At 34.7% G+C, this 18,033-nt stretch overlaps 1 protein-coding gene across 3 annotated transcripts in view; it reads right to left on the bottom strand.

The window, feature by feature from the left end:
- Positions 1-18,033, bottom strand: part of MON2 (MON2 homolog, regulator of endosome-to-Golgi trafficking) — a 120,408-nt gene that overhangs the window by 63,389 nt on the left and 38,986 nt on the right. For all 3 annotated transcript variants that reach the window (XM_054580029.1, XM_054580030.1, XM_054580032.1), the window contains 5 exons: positions 9,464-9,588; positions 8,922-9,058; positions 8,059-8,212; positions 2,839-3,071; positions 707-788 (listed from right to left, as the gene is read on the bottom strand). In XM_054580029.1, coding sequence (XP_054436004.1) covers positions 707-788; positions 2,839-3,071; positions 8,059-8,212; positions 8,922-9,058; positions 9,464-9,588 — 731 coding nt within the window. The remainder of the gene's footprint in view (positions 1-706; positions 789-2,838; positions 3,072-8,058; positions 8,213-8,921; positions 9,059-9,463; positions 9,589-18,033) is intronic.

The raw sequence follows: 18,033 nt of genomic DNA, 5'->3' as shown, positions 1-18,033 counted from the left end.
TATTTCATTTAATATGATTAACATGATTAATTTATTTTTAACTATAGGGCAAACATTATGTGGAATTAGGTATTCAGTGAAATTTTAAGAAAATCTATTAAAAATTGTCAAGATCAATATACTTAAAGGAGAAATTTTAACTAATATACATCTGAAAATTAAAAATATCAAGCATTTTAAAATCTGTGAGTTCTGCAATTCTGAAGAGAAACAAAGAAATTGAATAACATAATTATCATAACCATGAAGTAGTAGTAAGGCTTGAAATAATTTTATGATTGTATTTTCTATTAAAATTGTCACAACAATTCTGGTAGGGAGCAGGGAAAGGATAGGATGGGGGACAAGAATCAAAACAAAGAATAGCCTTGACTAGTGTGGCTTGGTGGGTTGGGCGTCATCCAACAAAGAGAAAGGTCATGGATTCAATTCCGGCCAGGGCACATGCCTGCGCTGCAGGCCAGGTCCCTGGCTGGGGGCGTGCTGGAGGTGCCTGATCATTGTTTCTCTCCTTCTCTTTCTCCCTCCCTTTCCACCTCTTTAAAAGTAAATAAATAGGATCTTTAAAATACACCCACAAATAATATAATATACATATAAAAAATTAAAATTAGAAAACATCTCTCAGGGAAAATTTAGATAAACCACTTCAGTGGTTTTTGTGTTAACTGTCACATGCAACATAAAATTTATAAAGACTTAATACCTGGCATCAAGAAGGAGTGAGAGAGCAGCAAGTAGACCACACCAACAAGCATTCACCATTTCTTCCCAAACAGCTCTATTAACTTAAAGAAAAAAAAAATTTGATGATAATTACAGATGTCACTATATTTCACAATATTTCAAATATTCCACCAACAATTCAATTCTTCAATACTAAAGCTATTATATTTAAAATATATCTGAATATATGAAAACTGAAAAACTATAATTTCAGAATTCAATGTCTTAAAACTAAGTAATTTTAAAATATCAATATCTTTCTGTATATAAATAAACTGATATTATATATCTATATAAAACAAACCACCATTTCAACTGTATAATTTACAAAGGATTTCCAGACATATTTTCTTTCATCCTCCCCGCTATTGTTTAAAATCGATATTATTCTCCCCTACCCTCATTCCCACTATTTTAAAAAGATGGAAGAAATTGACATTCAGGGACATTAGCTTCTCATAGTGGAAGTTATTTGTAGATCAATTCCTATTCCCTTCCCATTAATTGGGCCAAACTTTCACCCTGTGTGAACGGCTGGGAATGAATCAATATAAGCTGGCTTAGCCAGAAGGTTGGTTACATACATTGGGAACTGAGCAAGTAAGTAAACACATTGAGTAAAATGGGATAAAGTTGCTCACTGTGGGAGAAGGGAATTACAAATATGGAATGTTAAATATAAACTTGTCATATTAAACTGTAACTGGAAAAAATGTTGTGACCTCTTGGTATTTAACATAAAGAAATATTTTTTTTAATGTAGAGAGATGTGTGTATATATGTATATGTGTGTGTATTTCCTGTTCAAGTGCCAAGAAGCATACTTAGTTCCCATGTGTTAGTTTCTAAATACTATTCTCCACTAAAAAGAACAGGCGCTTCTTGAAAAAATGATTGAATGCCAAACTGGGCAAGAAAAATCCAAGATGAGCTTGGAACAATCTGTTGTATCAGACAGTAAGAGTGCTCAGAAAATGAAAAAAGGACATGAGGATAGGTTAAAAAGGCACACAAGCTAGTTTGAAAAGGGTCCCCACTGGCCATGTCAAGGACAATTTGAGTTTCAAACAAAGTAATGATAATTATAGATTACAACCCTTTGAATAAAATAGGAATCCAAGAATTCATACTAATATAAAGAAATGAAAAAAATAAATAAATGAGGTAGAAGAGAAAGCTCTTTTATAGTAGAGGTCTCAAAGTATTTCTCCACAAAAAGTTAATAATGATCTTTACACTGAGGAAACATGGTGGACATATTAACCAAATGATGAAAGATAACATCACTAATAATGTAACATATCGATACTATATGTCTCCTGATATGTTGAACACACTAAGAATAGCACAGCAACATTTCTGCCAAAAGTGATTAAATTGACTCTAATTATAAAAAACCAGAAGACAAACCCAAACTGACCGGCCTGTACTGTTAAAAAATGTCAAGATAATATAAAACAAGAAAGAATTAAGGAACTTTTCAAGATTAAAGGACAGTATAGAGTCAGGGAACCAAATTTGAACCAAATTCATTATGTGATCCTCTACTGTAAGGATATTAGTGGGGTAACTGGCAAAATTTAAATGGATTAGTTGGTAATATTGGATTGATGCTAAATTTTTAATGATGATTATACTGTGGTTATGTGAGAAACTGTCCTTATTTTTAGAAAACACTCAAAAAAGTATTAAGGGGTAATTCGGCCTCATGTTTCCAACTTATTCTCAAATGGTCAGAAAAAAGTACAGCCCTGGCTGGTGTGGCTCAGTGGACTGAGTGCTGGCCTGCAAATCAAAGGGTCGCTGGTTCAATTCCCAGTCAGGACACGTGCCTGGGTTGCAGGCCAGGTCAACATTAGGGAGCGCTCGAGAAGCAATCACACGTTGATGTTTCCCTCCCTCTCTTTCTCCCTCCCTCCCCTTCTCTAAAAATAAATAAATAAAGTCTTTAAAAAAAAGAAAAAAGTACAGTGACATATATAAACAGAATGGTAATGTAAATAGCGTGGTGTTAACTACTGGGAAATCAGGGTGAAGAATATATGGGAATTATTTTTATAACGTCTCTAAATTTCAAATTAGAAATTAAAAATATAGATCATAATAATATACCTCTTTCCTTATCCATTTGGTCTGATGTTGACTGTAATTCTGGCTGTTCTGATGACTGTGTTGGTGAAGAAGCTGCTTCACTGGTAGTCTGACATTCTGTTTCAATCTCTCCTAACTCTCCTTCAATCATACTAGTGATCCCACGTACAAGGTCTAGCAAACAATGGAACGCCACAGACATGGCATAACCTTCTGGTATAGTTGGGGGCTCGACTTTGTCCAACATCTCTAGGCTGAAATTATGAAAAAACCAAAACACTAATTAGAAGCCACAATGATGAAAATATATTAAACTATTTCCATAATTTGTAGATTATAGAAATAAATTTAGTTTGCTATTCACAGAATAGCAAAAGCAAGTAGACATCACAGAGTTTGTTTCCTCCTCCTTCATGGTATTCTAAGAAACTGATTAGAAAAGTTATGGCCTGACCACTGCCATAACTGATTATTTTAATAATTTACCTTCAGCCTCCCCCAAGATTGTGCCAATATTTTCATAAATTGTTAATATTAAAAAAACAAAGACTTGCATATAAAGTAGAGTAAGATTTAAACCAATTATAAAACATCTCAAACACTGATAAGGTGCTATCAGATCTAATCAATCCTACAAAAAGGAAGATGCTCTCACACTGGGGAAAAAGTATTTATTATTGTGAGATATCAAACTGACCTATCATCACAGATATAATCTGCCAACATGTTAAGAATAATGCTTAGAGCATCAATGTGTCAAGTTCAAATTTAGAGCAATTTCTACCCATGGTTAGGACACAGCTTTCAAAAAACAACAAATCTTTTGTCTTAAGTCATTGGCAACAGGAAATCATGGTTTTAATTTCCTTAATTTCATAATATGTTGAGATAATTCAATATAGAAAGAATAATTTAATGGGGGAAAGAATTAATGGTGCTAGAACAACTGGATACTCACATATAATAAGTGGTATTGGAGCCCTATATTAAACACACAAAAATGAACACAAAATGAATCAATGACCTAAACATAAGAACTAAAACTAAAATCTCTTAGAAGAAAACATGGGCAAAGACACTTAGTCCCTGGGGTGGCTATAATTCCAAGACAGACAACAACAAGTATTGTTGAGAATGTGGAGAAATTTGAACCCAAATTATTGGTGGGAATGTAAAATGGTGTGGTCACTTGAGAAAATAGTTTGGCAGTTCTTCAAGAAGTTATACATACCATAACTATATGACCCAACAATGCCATTCCAAGGTATGTATCCAAGAGAAATGAAAACATATGTCTATGCAAAAACTTGTAGACAAATGCTCATTGCAGCATTTTTATTGCCAAAAAGTGGAAACAATCAAAATGCTTATCATTAATGAAGAGATAAACAAAATGATATATCCATACATTGTAATATTATTCAGCCAAAAAAAGAACTGAAGTACCTAGGGCATGGATGAATCTTAAAAACATGCTGAATGAAAGATGCATGACACAAAAGAATATTTATTGTATGACTCCCTCTATATGAAATAATATGCAGACCAGGAAAATCAACAGAGACAGAAAGTAGATTAGTGATTGCTAGAGCGGGGGAGAAGGGACTGGAGAATGAATGCTAATCATTATGGGGTTTCTTTCTAGAATAAAAAGGTCATGGAATTGGTTGGTGGTTACGATTGCATAACTTCTGAGTATAATGAAACCATAAATTATACACTGTAAAAGGGTGAATTTTATGGTGTATGACTTACATATCAAAAACAAAATTAAAATCACTAAGAAAATCTGATAAAAATTATTTCTTATTCCAAATGCTAAAAGTCACTGAGTCACAATCAAGATAATGCAGAAAGTTTATTAAAAAATGCAAAACTCAGAATAAAAAATAAAAACACCTATTATAGTTATCATTTATTGAACAATTACTCTCAACCTGGGACTCTAAGTTTTTTATATATATTCTCATTTCACTCCTCACAAAAATCCTAAGAGATAGATGATGAAACTGTAGACTAAGGTGACACAGTTATTAATCAGTAGTTTTTAAACCAAGCCCAATGCTAAAGCCTATCAATTTAACCTCTAATATGTGCCAACTCTGAGCATTTTAAAATTTAGGTGACCAATAAAAATATATTTACATTATTATTCAAGAATTTAAACTCAAATGGGGAGGTAAAGTTTATGAGTCTAATTTTTACCTGGCTAATTAGCCTTACAGAGGCACATACAAAACCAGTAAGTGTTAAGCACCTTGTTAGACAAATCTCTGTTTTTAAAGAACATATGATCTATTGGGAAACTACATCTGTAACAGATAAAATAATCCTAAATATCACAAACTCTAATTCCCAAATTCTATGCTACAGACCTTAAGTGCTAAAATAGTTAAGAGACAAAAGTACTTTATAGTTTTTGTATATACCACAAATCTAAGACAAAGCCCACACTTGCTTACCTTACTGTTTCAGTACTATTTTATTAGAATTACTACATGAATTCCACTTTTTAATAAAATATAACACACTTATTTAAATATTTTAAAATTAAGATCAAGTTGCAAAAACTGTTACAAGCCCAACCCTGAAGAGGGCCATACTGCAGAGAACTGAAAGAATATAGGACTTCCAATCAAGATGGAGACATAGATAGATAGGCTTTGCTTTCTCGCACAACCAAAAGAAGGACAGCAACCAATTTAAAAACAAAAAATAACCAGAACTGCTAGAAAAGTGCACTGCATGGAAGTCCGACAACCAAGGAGTTAAGAAGAAACAGTCACCCAGATTTGTAAGAGGGTCAGAAACGGACAGCTGGGGGAGAGAGGACACACAGCAAGGTGGTGGCTTGTGGACCAGGTGGTCCTACATTGGAGTGAGGATAAACCAGGAGGAACAACTGGGATGTGAGACAGAATACCAACCCAGGGTTCCAGCACGGGTAAATAAAACCTCAAAACCTCTGGCTGTAAAATTTGCGGGGCTTGCGGCAGCATGAGAAACTCCCAGTCTCACAGGAGAGTCTGTTGGAGGGACCCATGGGGTCCTAGAACATACACAAACCCACCCACTGACCCGGGAATCAGGACCAAAAGGCCACAATTCGCTTGTGGGTAGCAGGGGAAGTTACTGAAAGTGGGGCGAGAGCTGAGCCAGAGGCATTGTTCCCTTTCTGACCCCTCCCCGACATACAGCACCACAGCACAACGACATGGGCTGGCAAATACCTAAAGCTCCTCCCCTTACAATGTAACAGGTATGCTGAGACAAAGAAATATGGCCGAAATGAAAGAACAAATCAAAACTCCAGAAAAAGAACTAAGTGAGGAGGAGACAGCCAACCTACAAGATGCAGAGTTCAAAACCCTAGTAATCAGGATGCTCAGAGAAATGATTGAGTATGGATGCATAATGAAGCAAGAAGTGAAAGCTATACAAAGTGGAATAAAGAAAAACATACAGGGAACCAACAGTTAAAGGAAGAAAATAGGGACTCAAATCAACGATTTGGAACAGAAGGAAGAAATAAACATTCAACCAGAATAGAATGAAGAAACAAGAATTCAAAAAATTGAGTAGGGGCTTAGGAACCCCGGGGAAAACTTAAACATTCCAACATCCAAATCATAAGGGTCAGAGGAGAAGAGGAGAGCAAGAAATTGCTATTTTATTTAAAAAAAAAAAAAAAAAAAAAAAAACGAAGGAAATCTTCCCCAATCTGGTGAGGGAAATAGACTTCCAGGAGATCCAGGCAGCTCAGAGAGTTCCAAAGAGGTTGGACCCAAGGAAGCACACACCAACGCACATCATAATTAAGTTACCCAAGATTAAAGATAAGGAGAGAATCTTAAAAGCAGCAAGAGAAAAGGAGACAGTTACCTACAAAGGAATGCCCATAAGACTATCAGCTGATTTCTCAAAAGAAACCTTGCAGGTAAGAAGGGGCTGGCAAGAAGTTTCAAAGTCATGGAAAGCGAGGACCTACATCCAAGATTGCTCTATCTAGCAAAGCTATCATTTAGAATGGAAGGGCAGATAAAGTGCTTCCCAGATAAGGTAAAGTTAAAGGAGTTCATCATTACCAAGCCCTAATTATATGAAATGTTAAAGGGGCCCATCTGAGAAAAAAAAGATCAAAACTATGAGCAGTAAAATGACAACAAACTCAACAACTATCAGCAACTGAACCTAAAACATGTGTGTGCGCGCACACCCCCCTCCACCCCCCCCACAAAAAAGCAAACAACTAGAATAGGAACAGAATCACTGAGGTGAGAGATCACATGAAGGGTTATCAGCAGGGAAGCACAGGGTGGAGAATGGGGAAAAAGGCACAGGGAAAAAGAAGCATAATTAGTAGGTACAAAATGGACAGGGGGAGGTTAAGCATAGTATAGGAAATGAACTTAAATGTACATTTAAGCCAAAGAATTTAAATGTACAACCCATCTTCAGTAACTAAGGGGGGCAATGTTGGAGGGAGGCAGGATGCAGGGCGGAGGAGGATAAATGGGAGAAAAAAATGGGACAACACTAATAACATAATCAATAAAGTATACTTTAAAAAAATGTTACCAACACTTATGTTGATTACTTCTGTCTATAAACCAGTTAACTTTTTAAATTATTACATACTTAAAAGTCTAAAAGAATACACAATTAAGACTTATATGTGGGGTTTCAAAGAAGGTATTGAAAATAATTTTATAATGAACCTCACAATGAATTAATTAAATATGCCAATCAACAGGGAAGCTCCAATGTGAACATGCTAATTAATCCATGTGCAAAAAAAATCCAATATTTTCTGGCTGAATAGTTGATATATCACTGCTCTCTTTTTATAGATGAGTAAAATGAAATTTTAAAAAGGTGAACTAATTTGCTGAAGGTTAACTCAGTAAAACTAGAAAACCTAAGTTCATAGGGTCTGAAATCAAGCCATATACTTAAATCAAAACACTATATAAAAGAGCTGAATAGATCCCTAGGTAAAGAATCACATTTTAGTTAATAATGTTGTTAACAATCTCCAAATAGTACCAAAAAATAAATAAATAAATAAATAAAGCCCATACTAGATAAATTTCTCAAAATACAATAAAAGAAAATCAGTTCTAAAATGTGTTAAAAATACTAGGTCCAAAATTTAAAATATAATACAGAGAGTAACATTTTAGGATAAATTATCATTCCCAACCATATCACTTTTTACAAAATAATTCTACTACTACTTACTAGGTTGCTTTAGCACTGCCTTGCACTGTAATAGTCAGAATAGGTATCCAAGTTCCTCTATATTCAAATGCTGGTAGTAAAGTAACACCTCCACCAATCCCCAACATTCCTGAGTTAGCTGGTGCTGAGACAGTGCCACCTGCATTATTGTTTCCTATTTTATAAGGGGAAGATAACAAAGATACCAATTTACTACTTAATTACAAATCACTAGTAGTCAAAGACCTGGTCAATTTTTTAAAATAGTACTATAGGAATGGGTATCACACAAATAAATGAAATTTATCAATCATACTTTGGCTATTAGAGTTTACAGACAAACTTTAATATATCTTTCATCAGTCACTTTTTATCAGAGGTGGGGAATAATGAATAAAAAGCCATGAATCAGAAAATAAAAAGTGGAAGAAAAAGAAAGTAAAGGGAAACAAGAAGACATTGATTTCCGAATTTAAATCAAGTTCACCTGGTTTGTTAAAAGAATGACTAAAAGATCTCCTGACATAGTAACCAGGCTCTTTAAAGAGAGGCAACAAATGAGGTTTCTTCTAAAATGCAGATTAGCATCTAAGCTTTTGTTATGTTATTACAGAAAATGAAAATATATCAGAAAAGAAAATATGTTCTGGAGAGAAATAAACACAGTTTCTTCAGTGAGATCAAATTATTCTTTAAATGTTGTCTTTATTTATACTTACATATAAAATATAAAGTAATATAAGTAAATATAACAAAATGTTATAAAATAGATATAATACATTTAGGTAATCCAAATTTCTCTAGTTACAGGATTTCTATAAAATTCTGCTAGGACTAGTGACTTGTAAATTATGACAGAAGATAAAAACATGAATAAGCTTTACCAGCTTGGTTTGTTGTAGCAGGATTTCCAGTAGGAGGGACAAGAAACAATGATTGGATAAAAGATCCCAGCGCATTTACAATATCACGAAAAACCTTTGTAGAATGTTGTTTCATATCATAGGACTGACAAAATGACCTGTAAGATAATTTTAAATGTTGTTGGGGAAACTATTTAGACACATTAAAAATTTTCAATCTTTTTTATAGCAAGTAATGTTATTAAGTCAGTCTCAGTGCTATATTTAAAACTTCATATTTGAGTGATTTTATTAATTTAGGACAAAGGTTCACACTGAGGGTAATGTTCTAAAAAAATTTTCTTGGCCATGTTAACTCAGTAAATTCGGCTGATGGCAACCACTAACCACACTTTTTACCACTTTCCATTCTTTCCACACCCATACCCCTACCCTCCCCATATGCACATAATACACTTTTTTGTTTGCTTAGAAATCACTAAATATTTGGGAATAAATATTTAAACTCTCCCAACTGGCATAAATAAGAACCTATGCATTTAACAAGGTATTGAGGAGTTTACCTTAAGAGCTGAGGCTGCACACAGAGTCTGTGTATTGATTCTACTGCAACAGCTCGTAGCCACTGTGGTTTATCTGCATCCAGAAATTTCACCAGAAGTGACAGAAATATCTCACATTCAGTTACCTAAAGAGCGTAAGATTTTTAAATAATATTTATTTAAATTTAAGTATTATAAATTGCATTCTTATTCTTAACTTAGTCCTATGGACAAATCAATAAAATCTTACTTTTAACTAAGTTAAAATTCTTAATGGTAAGTGGAGAAAAAGAAAAAGTAATTATATAAGGAAAAGCTAAGAGTAAAAAAAATAAAAAAATTAGTGTCTCTCTAAATACATCCCTAAAAATACACAGTAGTGATCTGTTAATGTGATTTATTTTTTATCCTTATTCTTTAGAAAGTACTATGTACCATCACATCATCCTCTTTTCTGGCTGGTCGCATAATCTGCTGATAGGATATGCTCTACCCCTTCAGTAATACCACAATGGTTTTTCCATGTATTCTTTTGCTGTTTAAGAACAAAAAGGCAATAAGCCAAGGGATGTTTAGTGTTATGTTTTCTAGTAGGGAAACGAAAAGGAACCTTTACCAGTTGATGGGTGTAAGATATATAAAATACCTAGAACAAGCCTTGGTACATATTTATTAAATATCAGTTATCATTCCCTCTGTTAATAACATAAACCATCTGTTCTGCACAGTTTGTAAATAAATAATGTTTAAAGCCCATTTCTCAAGATTATTCATTAAATGTCTGATGACTGAATGAATGGACAAAATGTAACCAGTCTACCAGAGTTTAGAGGATTGTTTCTATTACATATTAGTTGAGGACAAGCAGGACCTCTGGGAGGTAAGAATTAACCTGACATCTGTGACTGCCAGCCTGAACTGAATCTTCTTTCTATTCCAAGTGTAACAAGTTTTTGGATGTTTTAGCTAGGGGTGCCTTGAAATTAATGAGTATACAAGGTCTGTCCCAAAAAAGTCCAGCCATCAGCTTGCATGACATCGATGACAACCTGACAGCCAAGGAGAGGACTGGAATGCACATGCACGAACAATGACGATTTCACTGTACTAGTCAGTGGGGACAGTAAACACCATTGAGTGAGCATGTGTACTGTGTGGCCATCGCACTCAAAATGGACTGAGTGAGTAGAGCAATGAATCTACATCAAATTTTGCATTAAGCTTGAACATTCCTCCATGGAAACTCTTCGGATGATTCAGAAGGCTGCAGCTGTGGGCAACTGGTGGTTGGCAACTTCATCACAACAATGTGCCCACTCAACACATCACATCTCCTGCAGAGTTTTTTGATGAAACATCAAATCACCCAGGTGACTCAGCCCCTCTACAGCCCAGATTTGGCACCCTGTGACTTCTGGCTTTTTCTGAAACTAAAATCACCTTTGAAAGGAAAGAGATTTCAGACCATCAATGACAGTCAAGAAAATACAACAGGGCAGCTGATGGCAATTGGGAGAGCTGTGTGCGATTCCAAGGTGCCTACTTTGAAGGGGACTGAGACGTCATTATCCTATGTACAATGTTCCTTGCACCTTGTATCTTCTTCAATAAATGTCTCTCTTTTCCATATTGCATGGCTGAATACCTTCTGGACAGACCTCATACTGTGGGGCAAGAAATTTGAGGAATATAGCAGCCCTCAGAATTTTAGCCCAAAGTCTTAGCACTTGGTGATTTTTAAAAAAGATTTTATTTACAGAGCGGGGAAAGGCAGGAGAAAGAAAGGGAGAGAAACATCAAGGCAGACATCAGTTGTCTTCTGCAGGCCCCCCTGTTGGGTACCTGGGCAAGCAACCCAGGCATGTGCCCTGACTTGGGAATCAAACCAGTGACCTTTTGGTTCACAGGCCAGCACTCAATCCACTGAGCCATACCAGCCAGGGCAGCAATTGGTAATTTCTAATGCCTTTCTGTGTTTTGAACTGGATGCTTAAAAGTAGGACATAATCATGAGGATAAGGAAGGAGGGATAATTAAAGTCAACTTTATCCTTAGACTGCTATGACTGGAGAGGTCATAAGACAAAGGTTTGTCACTGTCCTAAACATGTTGTAGTTGACAAACACTAGATGAGAAGTCAGATGGCTCAGCTTCTTTAAACACCAACTTTGTGGATGACAACAAGCTAGGTAACCTTCTTATAAAGGATCTACATCTTTCCAAGAAATATGAGAAAAATGTACTCTAAAACAAAGTGGCATACAAATACAGAATGTATTATTACTTTTTTGAAATGAAATGACCCTCTTTAAGTAAAGAACTCTTTAAAGAAAGAATCATGCTAGAGACTCACTGGGCAATTGTTATACCTATGGAAGAATTTTAACATTAGTAGGTCTTTCAAATTTTGCTCTCTTTGCTTTAGAGTGGAAGTAAAATATAAACATGGTAATATAACTGATAGCTCATCAGTTAGGTTTTTAGGCCAGAAAACAAAGGCTCTCAATATTGAGTGTGTCACAGCCAAAGACATTATTAATGTTATCAAACTTGCCTTAAAGAATGTATCATCCCTTCTATGACACAGTGATCCCAATACAAATCAAACAATGATTCAATTTATACTATAGCCACTGAAATATTATAACTGGGGTAAAAGAGAGAGCCTCTCTCCTGAGGTCTAGAACTTTGCTCTACCTCCTTGCCAAGTGTGAAAGTCTGATTAGAGAACTAGTGTTGAGGACACTGAATTGTTCTCAAGGGCGTCAATGAAAGGAGCCTATTTTGAAATTGTTAAGCCTTTCCCCCAACAGACTGCAGTCACAGGGAAACAGGTATCAAGATTAGTACCTATGGTGTAAGTCCAAATGTGGCATGAAGATACTTCATGAACTCCATTATATACTAGCACAAAGGGTGATGAATGTTTCTAAATTCTTACAGTCTTTTGGTACTGGATAACAGTCAAGAAGTAATGGCTACTTAAGATGAATCAAAGTCATCCTGGTGGAAATACTAATAGATTTCCAACAAGGAATTATGTATATAAGATAACTGTTGGCTTATGAGATGTTGAAGTCAGGTAGAATATTTAAAGGCAGGAGTCATGGAATTTATAGTGATAAGAGCCTCTGTTAGAGAAATGTATATGCATTAGAAAATTAGGTTGGGCAAGTCAATTTAATCCCTTTCATTCCTTTTTAGAAGCAGAAGTCAATTTCAGAAGAAATATACTAGCCACTTATAATTCTGTTTCATAAATTCCCTAACGGTACCTTCCTTAAAAAGATATCTGGGCATGGAGCCTAAGTGATTTAGAGGGCAGAGAGGCACTTAGTTCAGATGTTAGAAAGGGGAAAGAATATGGTACACTTGGTGTTATATCTACACCTAAATGACTAAGGTATTCTAATTTCATTTAGGCAATCTAGATATGTTAACAGCACTAACTTTTTAAGATTAGTTATCTTTACCACTGTGTTACTTGACAGAACAAGATAACGCCAATGAATACTGGAGAACACTGATTCTCTAGTGCATTGGTTCTCACATGGAAGAGAGAGAGAGAGAGCAAGCTCTCTAGTGTCTCTTTTTATAAGGGAACTAATCTCATCATAAGGACCCTACTCTCATGACCTCATATAAACCTAATTATCTCCCAAAGACTCCATCTCCAAATACCCTCATATTGGAAGGGACACAATTCAGCATCAGGTTTTATAAAAATAAAAGATAATTTGGTAATTCTTGGTTTGGGAATAGAAATAAAATGTGGATTCTGTATGAAGATGTAAACATGCTGCATTATTGCTGAGAACAGAAGACTTTGTTGTCATAACTGACTCGTGGAAATGAAAAAGAAAATGAAGCCACGGTGGTGTGGCTCAGTTGAATGGAGTGTCATCATGTAGACCAAAAGGTTGCAGGTTCAATTCCCCATCAGGGCACATACCTAGGTTGTGGGTTCAATCCCCAGTTGGGGAGTATACGGGAGGCAACCACTCGATGTTTCTCTCTCTCTTTCCTCTCTAAAATCAATAAACATATCCTCAGGTGAGAATTTTTTTAAAAAGGAAAAGGAATGTCTTCTCCTCCTAGAGCCTTATGCTAATTAGTTAAAGTAGCATTTTAGAGGGGGAAGAGGAAGATGTCTTCCTAAGACAACCTTGATAATATTTAGGGAACACCGTATTTTGCTGTGTATAATGCATATTTTGTGCCCAAATTTTTTAGAGAAAAATAAGGATGCACATTATACATGGGTAGTACTAATTCTGCATCTATATAAACATTTTTCATTATTTTATTTATGGTTATGCATTAAAAGGTAACAATGTCCATATATAAAATAATACTTGGAATATGATATTGGTTTTGTTTCTATATAAATAAAAATGGAATTAAAAAATTAAAATGAAAAATATTTTCCAGAAAGTTTGAGCCAAAAACGTGGGTGCGTATTATACACAGGAGCACACTATACACGGCAACATACGGTAAATAGGGAAGTGACATATATTTGGCCTAGTCATAGGCAATGAACTCTCTTAGTTATCATTTATCTGAGGAAGTCTTAATTTTACCTTCACTTCTGGAGGAAAATTTTGCTGGATATAATATTTTTTCTTGACTCCTCCCCTCCACCCCAGTACCTTGACTATGTTATTCTACTCCCTTCTGAGTGACATTTCTGAGAAATCTGATTAGCATCTTCTGAGAGCTCCCTTGCACATCAAGAATTGCTTTTCCTTTGCTGCTTCAAAGACTTTTGACAGCTTGATTATAATGTCTTAGAATAGACCTCTTTGGATTAATCCTACTTTGAATTTTTTAAGCTTCATGACTTTGTATGTGTCTCTTCCAATTTGAGAAGTTTTCAGCCATTACTTCTTCAAACAGGCTTTCTGCCCCTTTCTCTCCTAGTCTCCCATAATGCACTGTTAAATTACAGGAAATTATATATATATATGTCTCTGCCCCAGACACAGAACTGCTAAAACCCTTTTGTATAGGGTTCTAATATTTGGTCTTTGACCCCTAATTACTGACATATATCTCCTAAAATGTAATTTCCTAAGTGATAGGAGGATCTGGCAGAGCTCCTAAATCCCTTCAAATTTCCCAGGTGATAGGAACATCTTTTTTCCTAATAAGGTAACTGTTGGTGAAAGCCAGGATATCAGGTGTATAACAGAAAGACAAAACCATGATTAGAAGATTGGTACTTTCAGGCCTACCTCCAATTCTCTGGAGGGGGGAGAGAGGTGGACGTTGAGTTAATCAACATCTCTATGAAGAAACCTCCATAAAAATCCCCAAAGTATGAAGTTTTGGAGGTTTCCAGGTTTGCAAACACATCAACATGTTAGGATGGTGGCACACCCCAACTTCACAGGCACAGAAACTCCTGCTCGTAGGACCCTTCCAGACTATATATACCCTATGTGTCTTTTCATCTGCCTGATAACCAGTATCCTTTGACATATCCTTTGTAATAAATCAGCAATATAGCTTCTCCCTCTTATCCAAAGTAAAGCATTCCTAAGGAAATACTTGTAAGCCAAAATGGCGTTAAGCAAAGAGGATCCCCTACTTATCAATAATTGGCATTATGCCACTTTGCTTTTACAAAAGACCAACTTTCGTACAGCAACATTTTTCATGAAAGCAAAAATCCTTTATATATTTCTTTCAGGTAACGAAAACAGGCACTAATGTAGGTGTCTCAGAAAAGTCAAGTGGCTTAACAAACTTCCAGAAAGTGGAGGGATATCTCTAGCAAGTAAAATATTTTCCTAGGTTCTATGAGCCACTCTAGCAAATTATTTAAACCAAAGAGGGTATCACGGGAACCTCCCATTTATAGCCAAGTTAGACAGGCTGTGGGTTACCTGTTACTCACTTTATGGAACTGAAATATAAGACACCTGGCTGTTAGAGAATTGGTAATTGTAGGAAGAATATCCCCACATCTGGTGTCAGAGGTTATTGTATGAGTAAAACACAGTTCTCTTTTCTTAGACATGTATATATTGGTTTATTTGTCAATGAACCATATGTCCCTTAGAGTCTCTTAATGCTTTTTCCTTTTTGCTCCTCTGACTTGACAATTTCACATGGCCTGTCTTTAAGTCTGCTAGTTCTTTCTTCTGCTTGATCCAGTCTGCTCTTGATCCCATTTGGTAAATTTTTCACAACCGTTATTGTATTCTTCAGCCTCAGAATTTGTTTGGTTTTTTTATACAGGTTCTATGATTTTTTTAATACCCTCATTTTGTTCATACACAATTTCCTTGACTTCATTTAATTGTCTGTGTTCTCTTTTAGCTCACTGAGCATCTTTATGGCAGTTATTTTAAATTATTTGTCAGGTAACTAATGGAGCTCCTTTTCTTTAGGGTCAGTTTCTGAAGATTTATTTTGTTACTTTGATTGGGTCATGTTTTCCCTTTTATTTGTATGGCAAATTTTCTGTTTAAATTTGGCACTTGAAAATACAGTCAACTCTGTTATTCTTTATGGATTAGTTTTATACAGAAAAGATATTCACCAATCAATCCAGCTAGAGATTTTGGGATCCTCTCAAAACTTTTCTGCTGACTGGCCTGTGAACCAAAGGGTCACCAGTTTGATTCCTGGTCAGGGCATACGCCTGGGTTGCAGGCCAGGTCCCCAGTATGGGGTGTGTGAGAGGCAACCACACTGATGTTTCTCTCCCTTTCTTTCTCCCTCCTATCCCCTCTCTAAAAATAATAAAATATTTTTAAAAATTTATTTTTCAATTACATTTTACATTCAATATTATTTTGTATTAGTGTAAGGTGTACAGCATAGTAGTTAGATAATCATATACTTTACAAAGTGGTCCCCTGATATTTCAAGTATCATACATAATTATTACAATATTATTGACTATATTCCCTATGCTGTACTTTACATCTCTGTGACCATTTTGTGACTACCAATTTGTACTTAATCTCCTCACTGTTTTCACTAAGCCCTTTAATCCCCCCTCTCCTCTTGCAACCCTGTGTTCTCTGTATCCATGAATCTGTTTTTATTTTGTTTATTTTGTTATTTAGATTACACACTTAAGTGAAATCATATGTCTGAATTATTTCACTTAGCACAATACTCTTGAGGTCCATGCATGCTGTTGCAAATGTCAAACTTTCATTCCTTTTTATGTCCAAGTACTACTCCATTGTATATATATGTACCACCACTTTTTTACCCACTCATCTATTGATGGGCACTTTGTTGCTTCCATATTTCGGCTATTGTAAGTAACACTGCAATGAACATAGAGGTGTCTACATTTTTTCCAATTAGTGTTTTGCGTGTCTTATTCTCCTCTATTTTAATTGTACAAAATTATACATAAAGTCTTTCAGTTCACTATAATTATTGCAAATTATATCAAATACCTTACATGTTGCAGGGAATACTGATTGTAATTTTTTAAACGTTAATCCTTACAGAGAAAGATGGAACTATGAACCAAGTTCATAAACGTATGTACCTACAGTTCATTTACATATTATTAATTTTGGTAGAACAAAAATGTCCAAGCCAATAATTATGAGTATACAAAAAAGACTCTTAAACCCTTGGCACCAAACCCTAATAACTTATAGTATCCCTAAATACCAACACATTCTAAAATCATTTGATTTTCTACAGATATTGCTAAACAATGCACTACATACATCAATGTGAATTATAGATATATCCTGTGTGGCCAGAAATAATAAATAACTACAAGTGCTTATAAAGATTATTCTGAATTTATTTTATATAAGTGGATTTGGAATATGAAAAGAATATACACACACACACACACACACACACACAATATATAGTAAATACAGAAAAAACTTTATTTTAAAAAGCTCTCCTCAGATTTTAGTATAAAAACTATCTACACTATCCAATAGCTTGTAATGTTGTTATCTCTAACATTTAGTACATTGACTGCTCACAGTAGGTGATGAACCAATTATTTTTTGTAAATTAAAATGAAAAATATGAATGCTAAAAAAATCATACAATGCTGGATTTGACTTGACATCAATGTAAAAAGAAATATAATACACCATTTTCTCTGAAAAATATTTTTTAAATGTTTAAGAATAAGGCATTATATTGATACAACTATGATCAGAAATATCTCAACATATTCTGCATCTATAAATTTATGTGAAATAGATATAATATTAAACTGAAAGTCAAAATTAATGTCTAATCCTGGAGTTCACCAAATCTTTAACTTCTTAATTTGTTTATACATATGAAATAGTGTAAATGAAAAAAGAATAAGTTGAAGATACTATAATTTTAGTTTTCATCTAATTACCTGCTTTCAGATAATAAGCCAAGAATCTCCTTAATGTACATTAAAAATACTATATAAACCTATTGCTAGAAAGACTTAAGAGAGGATTGAATGAATCTTTATAGTATCTTGGAGATTACCTATAGGTACTCATAAAAGTTTCCTTAACTGAGGTGAAAAAGCTAAACACACTATAACAGATCACCTTCTAAAAAGAGTACTGCCTACAATTACACACAAAAATACATATGAAAAA

The sequence above is a fragment of the Pteronotus mesoamericanus genome, unplaced genomic scaffold (assembly GCF_021234165.1).
Source record: "Pteronotus mesoamericanus isolate MK-2021 breed Mesoamerican mustached bat unplaced genomic scaffold, CSHL_Meso_final contig_56, whole genome shotgun sequence".
In the NCBI taxonomy this organism is placed as follows: domain Eukaryota; kingdom Metazoa; phylum Chordata; class Mammalia; order Chiroptera; family Mormoopidae; genus Pteronotus; species Pteronotus mesoamericanus.
The sequence above is the reverse complement of the archived record's forward strand: the minus strand, read 5'-3'. Positions and strand labels throughout refer to the sequence as shown.